At 42.8% G+C, this 22961-nt stretch overlaps 1 protein-coding gene across 3 annotated transcripts in view; it reads left to right on the top strand.

Annotated features, from left to right (window-relative positions):
• The window catches only part of SH3GL3 (SH3 domain containing GRB2 like 3, endophilin A3), a 151725-nt gene that overhangs the window by 27684 nt on the left and 101080 nt on the right, over positions 1-22961 (top strand). For 2 of the 3 annotated variants that reach the window (XM_045561570.1, XM_045561573.1), the window contains exon 1: positions 6864-7206. The exons of the other annotated variant lie outside the window; for it this stretch is intronic. In XM_045561570.1, coding sequence (XP_045417526.1) covers positions 7162-7206 — 45 coding nt within the window. In that variant the 5' untranslated portion in view covers positions 6864-7161. Of the gene's footprint in view, positions 1-6863; positions 7207-22961 lie in introns of those variants that run through there. 3 annotated transcript variants of the gene reach the window in all.

Genomic DNA, 22961 nt, shown 5'->3' with positions numbered 1-22961 from the left:
TGGAGTAGAGACAGACAGGACTATAAAGAAGCCTGGACTGGTGGGGTTTAGGGCGAGACTCTCCCTGGCCAATGAAGGCCCACACACTTCCACACAACCCTGACAGTGACCAGAAAAGGAATCAAGCTGTGTATAATAATGATGCTAATGGAAATGTCTCATGCATTTCACAAAGCTTCCCTGGGTCCTGCGACACTGGTGAAGTCATTGCCATCGACCTCATAGTCCACTTAAGGAGCGAGGGCCGTCCCAAGATCAGGGACCAGGCCACACCAGATGAGAATTTCCTGTCCCCTGTGACAGTTGCTGTGCACGCCTGGCCAGATGTCCCCATGGGAAAACCTATTTTCTGTGCTCCCCCCTCTTCTGAACATCAGGGCAGGATTCTAACCCTTAGTCCACCCTCTGGCTGCAGAGATGACTCACACCATTCTAGGAAGGTTGGCACTGGGAGGACCATTGCTCACATCTCCTTTAAGGTACAACATGACGACACCTCACATTTGCCACCACTCCTCTTTAATCATCACCCCCCAACTCCGTGCTGAATCCAATACATTACTTTAAGTCCTCATCTTCTCTTTCCATGGTCATTTATTTATTCATTAAATGAAGATGTTTATTGGGCAGCTCTTGGATTTCAAGTGCTTTCTGGCATTGGGAACGTGGCAATAAATAAAGCAGATGAGTCCCTTGCCTTTCTGCCACTGTGTTGTCCAACACAGTAGCTACTAGCCACACATGGCTGTTTAAATTTTAATTAATTAAAATTAAATTAAACATTAAAAGCCTCAACTGCGAACTTTTCACTGGTCAATAGCCACGCTGGCCAGCGGTTGCTGGTATTGGACAGTGCAGGTTGGAGCATTTCCATCATCACAGAAAGTTCTACTGAACAGCATTACCCTAGAGCTTTTATCCATTCTGGCCAAAGGAGACAGATGGTAAACAATTTTAAAAATGCACATATATAAATATCCAGTGGACAAAGTGCTATGGAAGGGAACATAGTGAGTAAAGGAGTAAATGGAAAATGATGGAACTGGATGCAGGAGCTGCTGTTGTGACCATTGGCTCCAGTGGCCTTGTTCTTCTTGAAATTCCTTCTTTGGTGCCATTTCACCCTTTTCTATTTGTTTTTCTACCTATCTGGCTAATGCCACAGAGATGGAAATTAAGATTATTCCAGTAAGTACTGCAAGTTTCCGTAGCAACGGTTTTTGCACTCAACACCATTCAAATGAGCTTCTGTGTCAAGACTAAAGGTGTTAGCGTGCGCTTCGAAAAGTTAGCAGTACAAATAAATGACAGGAAACTAACCAGTCTGATAAGCTTATGTTCTAATAGGTTCAGAAACGTTTACCTCTGTCACTTCTCATTAACACCGAAAGGTGGCAGCAGTGGTTTATCAAAGTCATCTGCACAGCAGGACTTAATTCTTCACCCTCAACACAAACTTTATGCATCTATTTATTAGAAGTGAAAAATAAATCCTCAGGGATAAAATACGGAAATGTAAAATGGCACCTACGTAATTAACAAACGCTAATTAGAATTACAGTGTGACTCAGAATTCTACCTGAATGTTTGTAGGGTCCAGAATAATGGAGTCATGTATTGTAGGTAACTGATTTGCATTAATTCACTAGTTAATTACACTTGTTTTTATTGTTGAAATGTTGCCCCTTACCCAATCATCATTTTTAAATAAATGAAAATACTTCAGTTTTTTTCCTCTACATTTTAAAATGAAAAGTCTCTCTGGCCTTCTCTGAACTCATCAGTTGATTTTCCCTCAGCTTCATGTAAAACAATAAGTGAAGAAAATCTATACATTTGCTCTCAGTTGTGATCTTGTAAGTTCAAGGCAAATTGCCTTGTTCAACATCTGGGATTCATCATGTCTGGTGTTACCTCATTGATGGGCACACATCTTTCCCAGATGTGGGAGACAAAAAAAAGGCCTATGAAGTTACAAGGAAAGCAAAACAGTATCCATGCTTTCAGCTTTCTGCTGCAGCCAGGTATGTGAGAATATTAAATGGAGGGAAAGAATGCTTCTGGGTCTGGTTTATCTAAATACTTGGCACACTGTGCAATAGCTATGCAGCAGGCCAAATCCCGCCTTTTCATGCACGAGTAACCCCGGATACCTCCTGAGAAAGGAGTCTGGGTGAGAGCTTTTTTTTTTCATGAAAAAGAGAAACATAAAGCTAGAAATAGAGAGGTCATGGGTAAACTAACATTTTAGGGTTAATGTAAGATGTCAGCATTTGAACTCAGCTCCCCAAGGACTGCCAATAACTGCAGTCTGGAGCTTGAATCAGGCTATAGGTTGATAGGCTTTTTGATGACATGGAATTTAATTCAAGGAAAATGAAAGACACAAATCCATGTTTTTCTGTGTCCTCACTCCTCTACTTTTTTTTTTTTTTACAAGACTTTTCTCTAATGATTACGTATTATGGGAACAATTAAAACTGTGCTACGTATATATATTAATTTGCACTTAGAATTGTTCAAAACCTTTGATACACTGATTCTACATCTCAGAGTCCATCCTAAGGAACTTTTCCAAATACAGAAAGAAAACTCTAATAGGGAAAAAGGTGTTTAATGCAGCATAATTTAAATCATGAAAATTTTAGGGGAAAAACCTTTAAATGTGTAATAATAGGAAATGATCAAATATTATAATTTCATCATTGGTTTACTAAGCTTTCATGAAAATGATGTGTGTGAAGACCAGAAAATATAGGAAATGCTCCTGTACCTAAGAGAACAAAGAAGAAAATACACTATGCATAGTCATGACACTGTTATGTTTCAATTTTGCACAAGGAAAAGACTATAAAAATATATACTAAAATATTAAGCATGATTGTTTCAAATATGATTCCAGAGGTAATTTTTCATCGAATAAAAATATGGATGTATAACTTCCAAAGGCAAACAGGAAGAAAAAGCAAAGAAAATCTGAGTAATAGATAGATATTAATAATAATGATAGAAGAAAGAATTATGTAAAAGAAAAAAATAACATACCATAAAATGACAAAGCTAAGACCAAATATATCCTTTTCATAATAAATGTAAATGCTTTAAATCTCTCTAGGAAAAGGCAATGACATATTTTGGTCCAAAACAAAATTAAATTTTATTCTTTTTATAAGAGCACATGTCTACAACAAAATGAAAGGTCAAAAATAAAGGACCAATTAAGACACAGGGAAGCACATACAAAAAAAGATACAAATATGGCTATATGACAAAGTAAAATAGAAGACAAAAAGCCATAAATAGGACAAAACATGTTATTTTCTATAGATACAAGGAAAAATTGACAAGGAAGATATGACAGTCATAAACACCTATAAGCAGAATACCATAGCACTGAAATGTTTAAAGCAAAACTCTCAAATATATTGTACAACAGATATCATCACAATTATAGCAAGAGACTGTAAAGTAGAATACAATACCTTTCTTAATCATTGACAAGTGAGTAGAAACGTATTGTGATACAGAGCATTTGAATATGCTCAGAAGACTTGATTTATGGGCTATATGATGGGATAATATTTTGAAACATCAATCAGCATGCTTCCCTCCCCTGCACCCCATACCCAGAATTCTTCTGCTCTACCCACCCCCAGAGAGATGTGAGTCACTTGCTATAGAATCAGATACAAATACTTGCTAGACACAAAAGGTGGCCTAAGCGTAGCACTCTGTGGACCAGGGAGGAGAAAGGGGAGGTGAGAACCAAGGACTACAAGAAAAAGAACATGAGAGAACACTCAAACCCCTGCCAGAACGTGAGACATCTGGCAGAATGCCAGAGACAGCCATAGTGTCCCTCTTGTCATTGACCTGTGAAGACCAACAAATGCCCACAGACCCTCCAGTTAAGTGATGTTTGTGCTTCAGGGCTCTTCCCAGTCCCCACTAGTTCCATCCCATGTAGACAGCTCTGCAAAATAGTCCAGGACATTTGCATGCCTCTCACCTAACCACAGGAGCTACGGGCCCTTAGGTGACTGAAGATGTGATCGTGATATGAAGGGAAAGCCTTGACCTCACCAAGGTGGCTCCAGCTAGCATGAGCTTGAAATTTTCCTCTGAGGTAGGAGCTATGGTAGAATACATGCTCTTGTTACAGATAATTTGAAAAACTGTATGCTAGACACTGCGAATGCACATCATCTCAAACCTCTATGATATGTATATATAATTTAACATAACAGGCTATGTAAAAACACAAACCCTTCAAGATGTGTTATTTGACAATAGTACCACAAATATAGAATTTAATATATCATGAATAAAAAAAGTCAAACCTCTTTGAAAAGATTTTTTAAAAATTGCCGTAAATAACATTTGGATCAAAGAGGAACTCAAAACTATAATTATAAGTTTATTTAGAAAATAATCAGAAGATCTGTATTACTCCTGAACAAGTATGAAACCAAAGCCACATTCAGGAGGAGCATTCATAGTTTTATAATATACTGATATAAAACAAGAAAGGATAAAAATAAACTACGTATTCAACTAAAGAGATTAAGGAGACCCAGATCAACTTCAGTAGACATTTGTTGTTGCTGTTTTTTAGATTTTTTTTTTTTTTTTTGGCTGCCTAGCCTCTGAAGCTTGTTCCTATATTTGGGAAATCCACCATGGTGTGAATCTTGGAGGCTGGGCACATCATCTGCACTTAGTGCACTGGAACTTCGCAGCTGAAGGGAGTGCCTGAAAGAATAGCCTGCATTCTGGTAGCCACCCCCAGCGTTCAGTGGCAGAGCCACTGCATCCCAGTCAAGCTGCTTCTGGATAACATGTCCATCTCAGGGCTCTGATTCCTAGTTCCTGCTTAATCCCTCCACGCCTCCTGTGGATCTCTGGGCTGGTGACACCCTTCCCCAAACGTTCTTTTCCTGCTTACGTTAACTAGAGTCAGTTTCTATTGTTAATAACCTCAAACTCTGAATAGTCTTTTGAACAAAACTGAAGGAATGTATAAGAATAAAGAAAGAAATCAATGAGAGAAAAAAATCTATAGCAATGATAAATAAATTAAAAAATTATTCTAAAAAAACCAATAAAGTTGGCAAACCTCCAATGAGTCTAATTACAGAAAAATTAAGAAAAACCACAAATACTTTTACAAAGGGAAAAAAGATGTAGGAAGAATTCCAAAGTTTAAAATGACAGCTCTACACTTGATTAATAAAGGAGATAATTACCAAAATTAACTGAAGCAGGAAACTTGAATATACTAGCAACCATGGAAGAAATGTTAATAGCTGTATTTTTTAAAAAACCCATCCCCTTCTCAAAGAGCACAGAGCCAGATTGGTTGAGGAGGAAGTTCCTTAGAACCTGCACTATTTGAACCCCTCTTGGGCATGGAGAAAGAAGGCAGTGGAGCACATGTAGCCCTGGACTAGCCCAGTATAAGAGAGACCCTCCTGTCCTGGACCCCCGCTGGCTCTCTGCCTTAGGGACTGGGTAGCCTGCAGTGGAGCCCTCTGTCGAGTGAGGTTTGGACTGTTGTGTGGACAGGTCATTTTGCTATGCTGTTCTGATCCAACTGTCACTACTCTCACACCTTCTGGTTATCTATCTGTGGCCGGTGTCAACCATACCTCTGCCAGTCGAGGCCACGGTGCTCACTGAACCAGTCATACTAACCAAGGCTCCGACGGGGGCGGGGGCGGGGGTGGGGGGCCTCATCCTGCCATCTCTACTAAGTTCATGCATTTTCGCTGGTGTCAGAAAAAGAGCACCGCTGATTCCAGTCCACATCCTGGAGTCGAAAGTGGTGAGGCACAGAGTGGTGTAGTTATTCGCCCAGTCCTCACTAGGATGATGTCAGGGATAAAGACTCAGCCCCGACTGGGGGTTGGGCGCTCACAGCCAGGGGAGAGGCCGCCTGACTTTTGTCCCCGAGAAATGCTATAGCACAGTGGACACCAGGGCACAGGAGTAAACCAGAAGTGTCCAGGGCAGACAGGGGCTGCTGGTCACCCCAGATGGGACCTGGTGAGGACTCAGAAAGAGGAATTTCTTTTAGGTGGAGATTGAAGGACGAAGATTTTTGTTTATTTTTTCCAGCGGAAAGTGTTGCCAAAAGTGGGTTCTAGGTCTTGGGAGACCTCATGTCGTTTGTAGGCCAGATTCAGCGAAGATGCTGGACCTGTTGGGGATAGCTTTGACACGAGGGTCAACGCAATGCTCCCCATGTCCCTGGCTGGACCTGGGCTTGTGAGCGCCTTGACCTCTGGACCTGTGCCAAGTGAAGCTCTGTGACTGACATACCTGGGAGGGCTTAGCGAGGGGGCCTGATCTGATGGATTCTCTGGGGTATGGAACGCGCTGTTTACAGCACCTTGAAGATAGCTGCTCTTAATGCAGGCGACAGTGGGCTTAACACACCAGGAAGGCGAGCACCTTATTTATGAGTAAATCACGCCACAACTCTAGGGCTCCCAGAGGACCACGACGTTTGAGCACATTGTCCCCAGAGCACTGTGTGGACAGAGAAGAAAGCCCGCCGCCCACAGACTGCCTCCTCCTACTGCAGGTCTCTTGTCCTGTTGCGTCTCTCCTTCCCTGGGCGTATTTCCAGAGAGTCCCTTTCTCAAAACCTACGCCTACGGAAAATGGGCGGAGGGAGGCGACGTTGACCGTGAGTGAATGTCCCAGGAGCGCAGAGAGATGATCCCTTTCCCCGTACCCCTGACAGTCTCAAAACCAGAGCCATGCCGTCCGGCGCCAGCAAGCAGCACTGTGTGGCTCCGCTCCCCAGGCCCCCAGGACACCCCCGCCCCACGTCCGGCTCCCAGGCGGGTCGTCCTCGGGGCTCAGATCCTCCAGGTCCCCACGCAACAATGAGGCGTGGGCGGCCCCAGCGGCCTCATTTGCATACCGCCGCGGCTCGGCCAATGGGCTGCGCAGGGGCTGTGGAGCGCAGTGTTGCCATCTGCGTGCGCGCGTGTGTGCGAGTGTGACAGCGGCTGTGGCCGTGGCCGTGGCCGTGGGAGGCGGGCCCGGCGGAGCCCAGCCGCGGGGACCGGCCCGGCGCCCGCTCCTCAGCGCGTCGCGGCCGCGTGGCCGGCAGAGCCCCGAGACCACCCGGCCGGGCCGGTGGCGGCCGCGATGTCGGTGGCCGGGCTGAAGAAGCAGTTCCACAAAGCCAGCCAGGTAGGGAGGCGCGGGGGCCGGGAGGGGGCCAGGGGGCTGCGGCCCCCCAGGCGCCCGGGCCTTTGGGATTCCGGCACCCCGAGGGCCTTGCTCGGGGCTCCATTTCTTCCCGCTGGGGAGGGCGCGAGGCGGGGTGAGGGGCCGCCCGCTCTCTCCTCGGCTGCTTGGCGCCTCCTCCTCCCCGACCCGGCCCCGGGTCTACTGTGGGCCGCAGCAAATCTGACGGGTCTGAGCACAGCGCAGGGGTGGCGGGCCACGGGGAGAGAGTGGGCGTGCGGAGGCCTGGAGGCCTGCCCGGACGGGCGCTGGGAGGGCACCCTGGGAAGTGTGAGGCCACAGGGCCTCCCTCGAGTCCCCAGGCTTTTGGTTGGGGGCACCTCGTGGGAGGCACCACCTCGTGGGAGGCACGTCCTGCCGCGTCCGGGGATGCAGTCCGTGGACTTGGCGCCTGCCCGGGCCCCGCCGCGCTCCCGCGCCTCGGCACGGACTTGGCCAGACTGCGCCTGGCCCCGGCCGGGGCTCTCCGCGGCGGCCTCCCTCCGCGTGTGTGCCCGGGGCTGGCTCCAGGCTTCCGACAGCCTGATGGGGAGACAGGGAGCCAGACGCGTAAACAAACGGTGCCAGACACACCTCCGCGCACGGAGGATGCCGGATAACACAGTGGGGACGTTAGGGAGAGCTTCCCGGAGGAGGAGACATGTCATCTGAGAATTAAGTATGAGGGGAAATTGTGGTTGGGGGTACGGGAGGAAAGGGGGAAGGACGTTACGAACAGAAGAAACAGGAACACAGGGAGACAAGCAGTGGATGTGCGTGCGTGTGTGTGTGTGTGTGTGTGTGTGTGTGTTGATGACGAGCAAATTTGTTTTCCAACATTGCAGTCTCTTCCAGCTCCGGCAGAGCTCACGCTGTGAAACCTATTCCCCAGCAGCACCGATGCTTATGTTGCAGCCCCTGCTTCCCCAGCGCCAATTTTGTTAGAACCAGGGTGGACAGATTTCATTCAGATTCCACATTTGTGATGAAGTTTCATCCTGCTTCTCCCAAAAATTGACCTGTGAAAAGCAGCAGGAATTAGAAGATTCTTTTCTCGTAACCTCAGTCCCAGGCTGAAAGGCACTGCTGTCCCCTCACTCACATCCCTTCCATGAGGAAACTGGGCGATGCTGTTTCTGGCTGGGGGCACTGGGTGGACAGTGGTGCTATTCAGGGCCACCAGGAGCCCCAGAGGAGGGGTCGGTGGGTGATGATGGAGATGGTGGATCTAGCGCTGGCCCCGGAACACTTTGAGGGGTCTTTGGGATATTGATGTCACTGGCCTGGGGTCAGGTGCATATCCTAACCTGGGGCTCAAGGGGTGAGGCCAAGACTGTGGAGCTGCTGATTTGGGGGCATTTCCAGACTAAATGGAGATTTTAAAATGTAAGACAGAAATGAGAAATGCACAGTGGGCTAAAGACAGACTCTAGGGAGCATTCACTTTTAGGGACAATGTTTAGCTCAGTACTTGAGCAGTGACCACACAATGCATATTTATTGGATAAATGAAATTTTGGTGTGGAGCAACAGAGGAAAGAAAGAACTAGTAGAATACAGGAGAGATATTATCATGGAAAGAGGGTGTAAGTGCAGGAGCAATCAACAAGTGCTTCTGTGGGCTGAGTACTGAGGAGTGCTCTCAGCTCCCTGGGGCAGCCAGGAGGTTGAGTGCTGCTGTGGGCAGTGCTGCTGTGGGCAGGGCAGCGCCAGAGAAATCGCTGGCTGTGCTTGTTGCACTGGCTTCTCTGGCATTGGCTGGGAACAAACCTTCTCTTCTGAAAAAGATTTTTTTATTGGATACAGACTTCATAGAAGCAAATCTCAGAGATCACCAAGACATAAGCCCTTGGATGATTGAAGTTGGTTTCTGACCACTAAACAAAGTGAATGGTTGAAATCCTCCCAAGTTATTGGTATTGGAGAAATATTTTTCTAATTATGGGTAGTTTGGTTTAACTATCCATAATCAGTCCATTAAAAATGAAATGAGCAAAGGGTCTAATTTAGCCTTTTATTTTCATGAGCTAAAATCATTTGTGACTTTATCTGTGAAAGGAAAGACATCACAGATTCTCTCTGGGCTTCCTGGTCACACTTTGTGGTTAAAGTGCCCAATAGATAACATTTTTAATCTGTTCTAGAAGTCATTTTAAGAAATCTTGCAATACAACTGATTTGGTGGAGAAATTAGACCCGGTTTAATACAATAAGAGGGAGCACAATAATAAAAAATGCCAGATGTTCTTCTCAGAAATCATTTTAACAGCGAGTTTTAATTCATATAGAATTTTCCCAAGGGCAGGAGAAAGGGAGCCTGAGATGATGTCAGTGGCTAAATAATTCCCAGGGCTCCAGGCCTGGCTCGGCCAGTGACCAGCTCTGTGACCTAGAGAACATGACTTAACCCAGCTGGACTTTGGTTTTCTCTCTGTATGATGAATTAGAGGATTTAAAAGCTGTGTCTCTCTTATAAAATTGATCGTGGTGATGATTGCACAACTCTGTGAATATCCTAAACGCCATTGGGTTGTACACTCTGATGGGTGAATTGTATGGTATGTGAAATGTCTCAACAAAGTACATATACTGTATATGTGTATGTATGTGTGTGTGTGTGTGTGTGTGTCTGTATACACATATATACATCCCAGTTCTGAAATTCTTAAGTAATTCACTTAAAGCATTTCAGAGAAAGACAAAGATGATGAAGTGGATCTTTTACAGATAAGGGAACCAGGACCATGGCAAACTGAGATTATTTTTCTCAGTGACAGGAAAGGTAAAATTACTTATAACCTAGTTAACTATTCCTTCTTTCCTGGTACTTTACCTATGTTTGAGAAAAAAATTCTCATACTTACCTTACAAGGAATGAAGAACGCTAAACCCCAGGGATTATGTATGATTTTGGCAGCACATGGAGACCAACAGGAAAGAGGAAGAAATAAATGAAAAGAGTATAAGTTGAACTAATGACAAAATATAATTCTTTGCTTTAGCATTTAGGACTAGGACATGTTTCCTCTGTTTGCAATTAAATACTTTTTTTCTCTTGCCAAGATATTTTTATTATAATAGAGCTGTTTACTCTTCTAGTAGGGATACAGCTTGAGCTATTAGAAATAAATACAAATAGCTTAGAGATGGCATTGTGGTTTCCTGTTAAATGCGGTGCCTGACCAATAAAAATATAGCCTACAAAGATTACATCAGTGTTACCGCTCACTGATTGGTGTGCATTATGCTTATTTCACAATAATTTTTGTTGACAGCGTTTGTTGTTGGTGCGGGAGGCTCAGGCCACACCTGTGTGTGCTCTGACCTGGGAACTGTACTAACGGCCACCACATTCTTTCCGTTTCTGGACTGCCCTGCCCTCCAGGGGCCTTGTTCTATATCCCGTAAAAGTCTGGGGACCAGTTTCATCTGTCCCCTTTTTCTGCTTCCCTCTCTGAGGCTCACCATCTAGTGGTGATACCCTGTGGGTTCCATGTTAAATTTACTTCTTTTTGCCCTTATGTAGCAGTGCTCTTTAACCTCTGTCATGTGACCCAGCAACACAGTAGGGAAGGGGAGCCTCTAACACAGCTTTTTACTCACTTTCCTCCCTTTCTTTATTAATGCATTAACCAGGAAAATAAGTAGGCAGAAGGGGCCTGGACATATTTGTGTAATCACTGACTACAGGCTGGCCATTTATGGGTAAATGCTTCAGAGAAGCATATTCTTTGAAAATTATGAGATTCTCTGGGGAGTCATCAGAAAATATGTTAAAGCTAAAACAGTCCTGCTCCTTTCCACATAGATTGCTTGACAAATTAATCCATAAATCTATGTGTGTATGTGTGTGTGTGTGAGTTTAAAGTCAGGGTGCTAGGGCAGATGTTCAAATTGATTTTGATTTTTTAAAAATATCTGGAGGGTACAATATAATCCAAACATTTCTTATCACTGATGACTTTTTGTTCTGTAAAGTAGATTTAACTCAGGGTATCACTTGGAATTTGATTTTAAAATGCATTTGAAAGCAGGGATTTTTTTTCCCCGTTGGTTCAGTTTAATTTTTCAGCTTCATTAACAAATTGAATGTCAATTGTATTTCCCAAAGTTAAGTATGTATGGGGGTGTCTTGTGTATTTGGGGAAGCTATTATTGGCATGCTTTGTCTGGAAAATAAAACTGTCAGTAAACAGACCTGACACACTACTTTATTTGGCTAAATAATAGGTGAACATATTCAAGAGATTCTACATCAGCAAAATATGAATAGTTAGATTTTGCTTTTCAATAGAAACTCAGGAAAAGAGTTGGCGGGGAGGGTCTGGGGGAAGTACTAGGGATGAGATCAGGGAGGCTTTGTTCCAATTCTAAATATTCCAGTTCTTCTTTGAAAAATGCCTTTGCCATGGGCTCTTCCTTTGCAATTCCTAGAGTCATCTCCACATGTTTTTACTGCACACGGTACCAGCAACCAGTGACCCTCCTGAGCCCAGTGATACTCCTTCTGACTTTCTTTCTAATCCTTTGGATGACGGTGCCTTTCCCCTGGCACTGAGTAAATCTTTCTCAAACACTGATGCTGTCAAGTGTTAAGCCTGCTTAAACCATCCATCAGTGGTAGAGGCTGCTGCTCTTTCAGGCTGGATGACTTGGGTCTGCCCTAGTGAATCTGATGTCTGAGTCATATCTCGTCATCCATGTCCATGTTCTTTCTTCCTTATGGGCCATAAATCAAAAGTCGAGAGGGGCCCCATCAGCTCATGTGTAGGTGCCTCTCTTCTTCTGTAGTGTAACTAACTATGGACAAAGCGCACCTGGCTAGTCACTGCACTGTGCTCCCAACCCCATCTCCTTTCATCTTCCCCAGGACTTTGCTCCTATTGCATCCTTCTTCTGTACTAGATTTCTTCTCTCCAGGACTGTTTCCATTGTGGGACAAAGACCGGGGGTTTAAGAAAATAATGGAAAGTCTATTTATGAAAGATGGGTCTTGTGAAGCAGCAGTCCCCAACCTTTTTGGCACCAGGGACCAGTTTCATGAAAGACAGTTTTTCCCTGGAGGGGGTAAGGTGGCAGGGGGATGATTCAAGCACATTACATTTATGGTGCAGTCAAACCTCTCTGCTAATGACAATCTGTATATGCAGCTGCTCCCCAGCACTAGCATCACTGCCTCAGCTCCACCTCAGATCATCAGGCATTAGATTCTCACAAGGAGCGCTCAACCCAGATCCCTCGCATGTGTAGCTTACAGCAGGGTTCGCTCCTATGAGAATCTAATGCCGCTGCTGATCTGACAGGAGGCGGAGCTCGGGCAGTGATGCGAGTGATGGGGAGCAGCTGTAAATACAGATGGAGCTTCGTGGGCTCACCTGCTGCTCACCTCCTGCTGTGCAGCCTGGTTCCGAAAGGCCACGGACTGTACTGGTGCATGCTCCTGGGCTTGGGGTTTGCAGTTGTAAAGGGAGTTTTTTGTGTGATTGTGTTGGCTGGGATTGGATGGGAATTGTTTATAAGTTTTCCGAAGAATTTAGCATTGGTGTCAGGGGAGCACTGACATAGGACCACAGCAACAAGCTTTTCTTCGAATGTCAATCTACTCTTAGTAAAAACATTGCAGGAGGTTTTGAGTTTAATTCTGAAATCTGTTTCATTAAATTTTCAATTATCTTCTAAACCGCAGCTTTTTCCTGTTTTACAGTTTCTATACTTAATTTCAAGTTGAAAGGTCTGTCTTCTTCATTTAAAATGATAATTTCATTTCTTGAGGTAGAGTTTTCCTCCTAAAGCTTTTCAGATTCACCTCTCAAGGGTTTGGCTTTTTGCTACATCTCTCTACCTCTGGGTTGCAGGTTCTGTATCGTTGCCTTCTGCTCCTCTTCCTTCTCCACTGGAACAGGTACCTCTTTTTGCTTAACTAAAGTGGTGACTCTCTCCCTCAACTTTTCCATCAGTTCCTGTATCTTTTATTTTCCCAGTTCTGACTGTGCTATTGTGGTCTGACACTGAGAATATTTGTCTTAAAGTCTTAGAAGAACAATGGTTCCTCCAGTATAACTTGATTCTGTACTCTTGGCTTTTCTTTCTTTTTTCTTCTTCTTCTTCTTTTTTTTTTAAGAGAACAGGTCTCACGTTGTGCAGGCTAGAGTGCAGTAGCTAGTCACAGGCACACAACCTGGGCGCAAACGATCCTCCCAGCTCAGCCTCCCACGTAGCTGGGACAACAGCTGCTTGCTACCGCACCTGGCTTTCGCTTTTCTTGATGTATCTAAATTGTTCTATGTAACCAGGCAATTTCACATCCTTTTACTCTTTCTAAAAGCCATACATTCCTCTGCTCAAGGTACTGGTTTACTTGTTAAGTTATTCTTCTGTAATATGGTATACATTCATAACCTTGGATATGCCTCTTCCAGTGTCTACTTACATTCAGGTACCTTTTCATCAGATTCAACTTCCAGGTTCCCTAAATGGGCTTCCCGTAAGGAGAAGTAGTCATACTACAGGAGGTTTTTCTTTGTCTTTTAAGTAATTGGCCTGGAAACAGAGATTTTGTGTTTTATTAAGAGAGTTTCTTATGCTTTGTGCTGTCTTTATTAGGTTTTCGATTATTTGGGAAAACAGTCATCTTTAATAAGCGATGCTAAATCTTAAAATTACATTTATGTGGATGTGTTGGTATGAATGTTCTAAAAATTTTGTAAAACTTACAAAGATCTGATGATCCTGGTGTGATGCTGTCAGTCATGATTCTGGTTGTTATGTTAAAATATTGTATATAATAGAAGTAACTAAATTTCTTTATTAATTGTTTGTTGTAATGAATTAGCATCAGATTTTTAACCATGGCTATTCTAAATTTTCATCACCTACAGTTTTGATTCTTCCCTAAAGGCATCTGCAGTCAGATTCATGGAAAAGACTCTTAACAAGTACTCTTGAAAACATGTTTCTGATAACTTAAAAATCAATGGACTAAGTAAAAATTTCCAAAACTCTAATACAAAAACTGATGTATTCATGAGACTGCCAACAAAGATCAAACAGAATAACAATTAATTACATGGGACTAAACTGATAATAGATTATGATTTTTATGGCTTTTATTTAAAATATTGCTGGTTCTTTAATGTTTTATTGTCCACATTTAAGGAAGTTTTTCTTTTTAGATACATATATTTTACAGCAATTTGGTAACATATACTCTTGTGAACAGTATTAAAATATTTGCTTTTTCTATCTGATCCATCCAAAATTAAAAAACTATTCATGAATTTTTTTCACTTTATGACAATATAGTTAATTATTAAATACATAAGCTCAATAAAAATCTATTTTCTTTAAAATAGGATGCAATAAAAACTGTTATATTACCAACGTTTGATGAAATATCATATTTAAAATTGTTTATAGTTACTGCCGATACATTCTGAAGCTTGCCTTGATTTGGCTTTCTAGCTTCAAAAGTTAAAAAAAAAATTCTAATCTGAGTTTTAGTCACTGCTCTTGTTACACCTATGTAAATACTCAGGCCTAATCTGATAAAATTAAATTTATTTTACAAATAAATCAGTCTTACTCTGATTATGTTTGGTAAAAGTCGGTATGACTGTAGTGCACCTGTTGTTAGACTATAGCCCTGTGCATTGTTTTTAAGTTTTATTATCTATCTGCAGAACAGACTGAATGCTAAATTCTTCTAGGTTTCTTCAATCCAATTTTCTACGATGTAATGAGTAAAAGCGGAAACTGCCTTTCCTAAAGCCCTGTAAGCTAGAACTAAGCAACCTAATATACATTTCAAGGGACAAGCCTCGTGCCTGATATGTAGGCCACACAGGAAGTTCACTAAACCGCCAGATGCTGTAGCCAGGGGCATTCAAACTGCAAAATCACTGACTTCGTGTTCCAGACAGCTTTTCCCAAGACCACGAGAAGGATACTCCATGTCATAATGAGACTCTTACCCCCTCTTAATGCTTACCTTTTTCATTCGACAAGTTAATGCTGTAATTAAAATTTCACAATCAGTAACTGCTGTGGGTCACTTGATGGAACCTGACCTTAAGAAATCCTTTAGTCCACCTGGTGGGTAACTTTGGCCGTTCCCCTAACACAACTTTTTGTTCCGATGGTGCTAGTGGCCCCTTTCACAGAGTCGGCACTGTGTCATTGCAACCCAGCCATGGAGGGCGACTCACTGGCTGCACCAGGTCTCACGCGGCTCCCCCAGGGTCTTGTGATTGGTTTGGTTCTTAGTTCACTGCCCCTGGGCTTGGCTCTTAGTTCAGAACCATTGTACAAACTAGATTTGTCATATTCCTGTTGGTTTTACTTTGTGTTTTCCTCTTTAAAAATGTGTACCTGTTGTCTGTCAAATCTCTGCAGAAATGCAAATCCTGACAGAATGGTGTGGCCCAGCATCTTGAAATGACAGCCAATGCCTACGAAATAGACGAAAATCCAACTCAATAGTGAAATCCAGGTAGACCAAGCCCGAGAGCTTCTCCTTCTGGCCTTCTTTTTGCTCAAATGTGACTAAAAGGGTCTTGATACTGACTTCCAGCTGGTGATTACCTTCCCCCAGTGTGGGACAAGACTGGAACTAACTGGAACAGGTCCCTCCTGGCACTGAGGGACACTCAAAACCCGACAACAGGCTGATTGACCCGTGGCGCTTTTGCAGAAAGATCTTGTTCAAAACCTTGTACTCTCTCCAGTTGTCTTACCCAGCTGCACAGATTGACATACAATCTATACTTTGATTACTCTTTAAATTATATTTCTAGCTATAAATCTTAATGCCTGTATCACCTCTTTCCTTGGAAATTTAAAAAGATCTCAAACTTAAGATGTTTAAAACCGAATTGTTTTTCTTTTTTTTTTTTTGAGATACAGTCTTGCTCTGTCACCCAGGCTAGAGTGCAGCAGTGGTGTCATCATAGCTCACGGTAACCTCAAATACTGGAGTCAAGTGATTGTCCTGCATCAGCCTCCCGAGTAGCTGGGACTATGGGCACACAACAACATGCCTGGCTAACTTCTTTTCTTTTTTTCTTTTTTTTTTTTTTAGAGACAGGGTCTTGCTATGTTGCCCAGGCTTGTTTCAAACTCCTGTCCTCAAGTGATCCTCTTGCCTTGGCCTCCCAAACTGCTGAGATTACAGGCGTGAGCCACCGTGCCCAGCCTGAAATTACACATTTTATGTCCTTAATGGTGATAGCATTATTCAAATTATCTCTTTCGTATTGACTGAGTTTTATTAGTGTTTGTTTTTCAAGGAATTGGTTCATTTCAATTAAGTGACTGAATTTATGTGTGGAGTGTTATTTTTCCCTTGTTATCGTTTTGATGTCTGCATGGTGTGTAGTAATATCCCATGTTTCATTCCTGATATTGGTAATTTGTGTCTTCTCCCTTTTTCTTTGCTAATCTTGCTAGAGGTTTATCAGTTTTATTGATCTTTTCAAACAACCAGCTCTTTGTTTTATTTTCTCCATTGTTTTGCTGTTTTTAATTTCAATGATTTTTACCCTTTGTTATCTCTGTTCTTCTGCTTGCTTGGGTTTATTTTATTTTTTTCCCCTAGGTTCTTCAAGGAAATCAGATTATTGGTTTGAGACCTTTTCTCTTTTCCAACGTACAAAGTTAGTGCTACATATTTCCCTCTTAGCATTGTTCCAGTTGGGTCTCACTAATTTTGGTATGGTATATTTTATTTTTTATTCAATGTATTATATTTTTGACTTCCCTTGAGACTTTCTCTTTGATCTATGGGTTATTTAGAAGTGTATTTGTTAGTTTTCAAGTGTTTGCAATTTTTCTGTTATTGATTTATAGTTTGATTTCATTGTCATTATGGAACATACTCAATTCTTTTAAGTTTTTAAGATGTTTATTTTATGGCCCAGGATATGGTCTATCTTGGTAAATGTTCTGTGGGTGCTTCAAAAAATGTGTATCTCTGTTGTTGGATGGAGTGTTCTAAATAAATCATCTCAATGTTCATTAGCTTCTGTTGGTTGATAGTGTTTTTGAGTTCTTCTGTATTGTATCCTCACTGATTTTCTGTCTAGTCCTGCTAATTGTTGAGAGAAGTCTTCAACTATAATTGTGGATTTGTCTGTTTCTTCTTTTACTGCTATCAGTTTTGCTTTGCATAACTTGCAACTCTGCTGTTTGGGATTGATATGTCTACTTGATGCATTTACTCTAGTCATCATATAATGTTTCTCTCTGTCTCTGGTAATTTTCTGTCTTCTGAAGTCTACTTCATTGGATGTTAATATAGCCAATCCTGCTTTCTTTTGATTAAAGTTTGCATGATTTATATTTTTTCATCCTTTTACTTTCAACCTTCCTATATTGCTGTATTTGAAGTTGTGTTTCTTATAGACAGTGTATGGCTAGGTCATGCTTTTTAATCCACTCTGCCAGTCTGTCTTCTGATTGGTATATTTGGACCATTTACATTTAATGTAATTATTTATATTAATATATTAGGGCTAAAGGTTGTCATTTTATTTTTTGTTTTGTTTAGTTTTTGGTGTTTTGTTTGTTGGCTCTGTTCTTTGTTTCTTTTCTTTTTTCCCCTGCCTACCTGTGTGTTAGGTGAATTTTTTTAGTATTCTATCTTGATTTTTATGTAGTGTTTTTGAGTGTATCTCTTTGTACAGCATTTGTAATGAATGTTCTAGGTATTACATTACACATGAAGTGTAGAAAACTTACCTTCCTTTATCTCCCACTGCCCTTCCCCATTTATAGTATAAGTGCATTAGGTATTTCCTCTATATACATTTGGAAACACATCAGACAGTGTTAAAATTTGTGCTTTAACCATCAAACTTAATTTAGAATACGTAAGAGAAGGAGTCTATTCTGTTTACCCATATTTTTGCTGAATGTGTTCTTCCCTTCTTTCTGATTTTCCAAGGTTCCTTTTTTTTATTGTTTCCTTTCTGTTTAGAGAACCTTCTTTAGCCATTCTTTTAGGATAGGTCTGCTGCTGACACATTCTTTTAGTTTTCCTTCATCTGAGAATATCTTGATATCTCCGTCATTCTTGAAGGATATTTATTCTGGATCTAGGATTGTGGGTTATGGTTCTTTTCTTTCAGCACTTGAAAAATTTTGTGCAACTTTCTTCTGGCCTCCATCATGTTAAATTAAATAAGCAAGAGGCCATTAGCTCGAAGCTGTCTCAGTATTTGAGTTTCTACATCATGCACTGCAACCTAACAGTATGTAAACAAACTGAAACCTACCTTAGGAATATGATAAATGGCCTAATTTGAGCAAAAACAAGAAGCTGGGTGTCAGTCAGTCACATGCAGCCAAGTGGGCAGACAGTGCCCAAATAAGGCAGACACCTGGTTGCACCTGCCCACGTGAGGCAGACGCCTCGTTGCACCTGCTCAAATAAGGCAGACGCCTGGTTGCACCTGCCCACATGAGGCAGACGCCTGGTTGCACCTGTCCACGTGAGGCAGACCCCTCGTTGCACCTGCCCACGTGAGGCAGACGCCTGGTTGCACCTGCCCACGTGAGGCAGACGCCTGGTTGCACCTGTCCACGTGAGGCAGACCCCTCGTTGCACCTGCCCACGTGAGGCAGACGCCTGGTTGCACCTGCCCACGTGAGGCAGACGCCTCGTTGCACCTGCCCACGTGAGGCAGACGCCTCGTTGCAGCCAACCAGGTGATCTCTCTGCTTCACTTCGTGTCTGGCCTATACAAGCTCACTGCTCAAACTTCTGGGCAGAGCTCTCTGAACCTCTTCTGGTTCTAAGTGCTGCCTGAGTTATGAATTATTCTTTGCTCAGATAAACTCTGCTACATTTGTCTGAAGTTTTTCATTTAACAGTGCTTTTCGATGAGAAATCTAGAATTCAAATTGTTTTTTCTCTATAGGTTAGGCGTCATTTCTCTCTCACTGCTTTCAATATTTTTTTCTTTGTCTTTGGTTTCTACAAGTTTGACCGTGTTGTATCTTGGTGTGGATTTCTTTTGCTTTATCAGGTTTGGGATTTACGTAGTTTCTTGAATCTGTATGCTTATGTCTTTTGCCACAGTTTGAAAGCTTTCCACTAGTGTTTCTTCAAGTGCTTTATCAACCCTGCTCTCTCTCGCCTCTCTTTTTGGGAGTCTGATGACGTGAATGTTGGCTCCTTTGTTGTAGTCCCACATGTCTCTGAGGTTCTCTGTTTCATTTTCTTTTTTCCCTGTTTATTTTCTGTTTGTTTTCAGATTGGATACTTTCCGTGTTTCTGTCTCCCAGTTCACATGCTTTTCTTTTTCTCCTGCATTCTCTGGGTGGGCTACAAGCTGTTTTTAAAATTCCAGTTATTTTTCAATTCTAACATTCTTATTTGGCTCTTCTTTCTATCTTCCGTTTCTTTGTGGAGACTTTCTAATTTTCACTTGTTTCAAGCACGTTCACAATTGCTTGTTGGCTCCTTTGAAATCTTTGTCAGATCATGTTAATGTCTCTGTCATCTTGGCGTTGGCATCTGTTGATTGCCTTTTCTCATTCAGCTTGGAGTCCTCCTGGTTCTTGGAATGGTAAGTGATGTTTTGGATTGAAATATGGGCACTTTGGGCTATTATTTTATGAGACTCTAGTTCTTATTTAAATTGCCTGTTTTTGTTGCTTTTCTTTAACATCGCTCTGGCAGGGGAAGTGGGAGTGGCAGTGCCCTATTATTTCCAGGTGGGGGTGGACATCCAGGTTCCCCTCTCAGACTCCGCTGACACTCGCGGTGGGGGCTCCCCCTTATTGCTGAGGGGGAGGGGGAGTAGGAGTTCCGGCCACTGGGCCTCCACTGTTACGTTCGGGTTGGGAGAGGTCGGAGAGGTCGTAGTGTCTTGTTACTGCTCCCCATGTAGGCTCAACTAACTCCATGGGAGGGGGGGCAGCCTCGTTACCTCCAGGCAGTGATGGAAGACCTGCCCCTCTCTAGGCCTCCTCTGACGCCACCCCACCGCAGTGAGGTGGAGGAAGGGCACCTCATTACCGCTGACGGAGGTGGAAGTTCAGGCTCCGCATATGCCATCCACCGACACCAAAGGTGGGGGTGGGTGGGGGTTGTCACTGCCTTGTGGGGATGAACATCCCTGCTCCCTACCTGGCCTTCTCTGACGCCATGCTGGGGTGAGGAGGGGCAGGGACTGTTGGGTCACCTCATTTCAGCCTGGCAAGGGGAGAAGTCTAGGCTCCCACTCACCTTTTGCTGGTATGAATGGGGGGGGCAGTGTTGTTTTCTGTGATGTTTGGCTGGAGTAGAGCAGTTATTGCCTAAAGGTCTTTTGTCTTGCTAGGCTGTCCTCTGCTTGGTTCTCTGGCCAGGGAGAGGTGTTGGGGCTTCAGTTCTGCGTCCATGGGCATTTCCATGTTGTCCGTCAACTCCAAGTCTTAGATATATGAGGGGAAAGAAAACTCGGAGAACTCGCCACTGTGCTGTTCCTTGGGTTCCGAGGTCCCTAGCTGGTGGCTTGCTTCTTTCCACCTTCTAGCGTCTTCTTGTGCTTGTGTTATGTCCAATGTCTAGGGTTTTTAGTTGTGGTTAGTGGGAGGAGTAGGGAAAAGTACAGCTATGTCATCTTCCCCAAAGCAAAAGTCCTCTGTGCTACCAAGTTTTAATTCCCTTCTTAGCAGATAGTGCTGTCTGGTTGTTTCCTGTCCTGTTTATCCCTTATGGTGCCCCAAGCCCTTCAAACACTGCCTGGCACGTAGTAAGTGCTCAGTAATTATCTGCTCATAGCGAAAGCACAGTTGGCAAGTAGGGATGATGGTGACTTGGGGCTTGGATGGCCTGTTTACCTCCAGCTATTGTTTGCCTAGAGCCTCTTGATTTTTTGGGAGTGTGGAATGTTCAAAATCCAGATTTTGTATGCAATTTATGAGTTTTGAAATATTGGTGTGTAGGCCAAAGAAACGTGTGTGATGAGTTACTGTGACCCACTGCCACATGGGTGGCAGCTTTTCCTTCAGAGTCATGGATGAGCACAGAGTGCTTGAATGATGCATCCACGGGTCACCTTTTGCTGGGTTTTGGTTTTGAATAGTGGGAGGGTGATACCTGTTCACCCATGGGGTTGCCAGTACTTGCTCGGGAGCTAAATAGGGTCTCTGCAGAGACAACCCGGGCTTTTGTCTGGAGGTGTTCCTGGAAGCCTTGTTGGAAGGCAGATTGGATAGAAATGAACTGAGCGTTTGCCCATGTGCTGTTGTGTTAATCTTTTGAAGGAGGCTGGCTGGCACACTGTGGGGACTGTGGCATAAACGGGGATAAGGGCAGAGAGCTGTCAAGTCATACAAATCTGACGACGCTGAGTGGGCAGAGCGGCAGAAGGCAGGATTTGAAATGAGTGGGCGGCCTCACATGGCTGTGCAAAGCCTGGCAAGAAATGAGGCAGAGCAAGTGCTTTGCTTGTAGTGACCTATTTAGGAATCTTCTGAGAACAGGCTGGAAGAATGGGTAGTTTCTAGAATGTTATAAGGCAGATACAACCCCCTCTGTGGTGGTCCCACTGAGCTACCATCTCATAAGTAAAAGTTATGTATTTTAAAACATATTTTAATTATATGTCAATCATGTTTTTTAAAAAGGCAATCAACATTCTTGAATTTTATCCATTCTGGATCCCTGCTATTCAAATTGGTGTCTGGAACGAAGTGCTTTTTCCAGGAATAGACAGTCATTGTCTAAAACACATTGTCACATGTTGTGTTGGAATTATTTTGGTTACTTCCTGGGCCCATCTACCAGACACTGCATATAAAAGTCTTCAGAAGTGCTTGCTGAGTGAGTGAATGTTGCATTGCTTCTTCATGACCTCGTGCTCACAGCTCACAGCAATCTGAGGTTTCCAGACTTGTGATAGCTGAATAACTGTGGTGTTGCACCAAAATTAAAATTATCATTATTGTAGTTTTGTGTTTAACTCTGGCATTTACTTTGTTTAGAGCTTTGGCTTTTATAAATAAATAAGAGTCAGGATTTCTAAAAATCTTATCTTCATATCCAGGAAAATGTTTTGCAGTCACTCAACCATTATATGAGTTTTGATCATAATACTAATTAGCTTTATTTTGCAGAGGTGGTGGGTGCTATGCAGAGTATTTAAGAGACAGGGTCTTTCATATCAAAAAGGTACCATTCTTATCCTCCTTCCACAAAGGAGAGAATTGAGGGTTGGCAAGGTTACGTAAAACTTGCTGAAGGTTATACAGTTGGAAAGTGGTCTTTGTAGGACTAAAGGACAGGCCTGTGTGATTTCAAGGCAAGTACAGTACAATACTTGTCACTGTTGCATGAAATAAATCTATTGCTATTCTCCAGTCTCTTCCCCATGATTTTGAATCCTTGCATAAATTTCAGGTGCTTTCATCAGTCATTTGAGCCAGAGCTTACCTGGTTAGACTCTGTTTATATAGAAATCTCTAAAACACGGGTTGGCCAACTACAGCTTGCGGGCCAAATATAGCCCACTGCCTGTTTTATTGTACAGTTTGTAAGCTAAGAATGATTTTTACAGTTTTTTTTAATGGTTAAAAAAAAATCAAAAGAATAAAAATATTTTGTGACCTATGATAATTGGATGAAATTCAAATTTTAGTGTCCATAAATAAAGTTTTATTGGTCATAGCCATGTTCATTTGCTTACATGTCGTCTATGGCTGCTTTTGCACTGTGAGGGCTGAGTTGAATAGTT

This window comes from Lemur catta, chromosome 9 (assembly GCF_020740605.2).
Source record: "Lemur catta isolate mLemCat1 chromosome 9, mLemCat1.pri, whole genome shotgun sequence".
In the NCBI taxonomy this organism is placed as follows: Eukaryota; Metazoa; Chordata; class Mammalia; order Primates; family Lemuridae; genus Lemur; species Lemur catta.
This window is presented reverse-complemented; position numbering and strand designations above follow the sequence as displayed.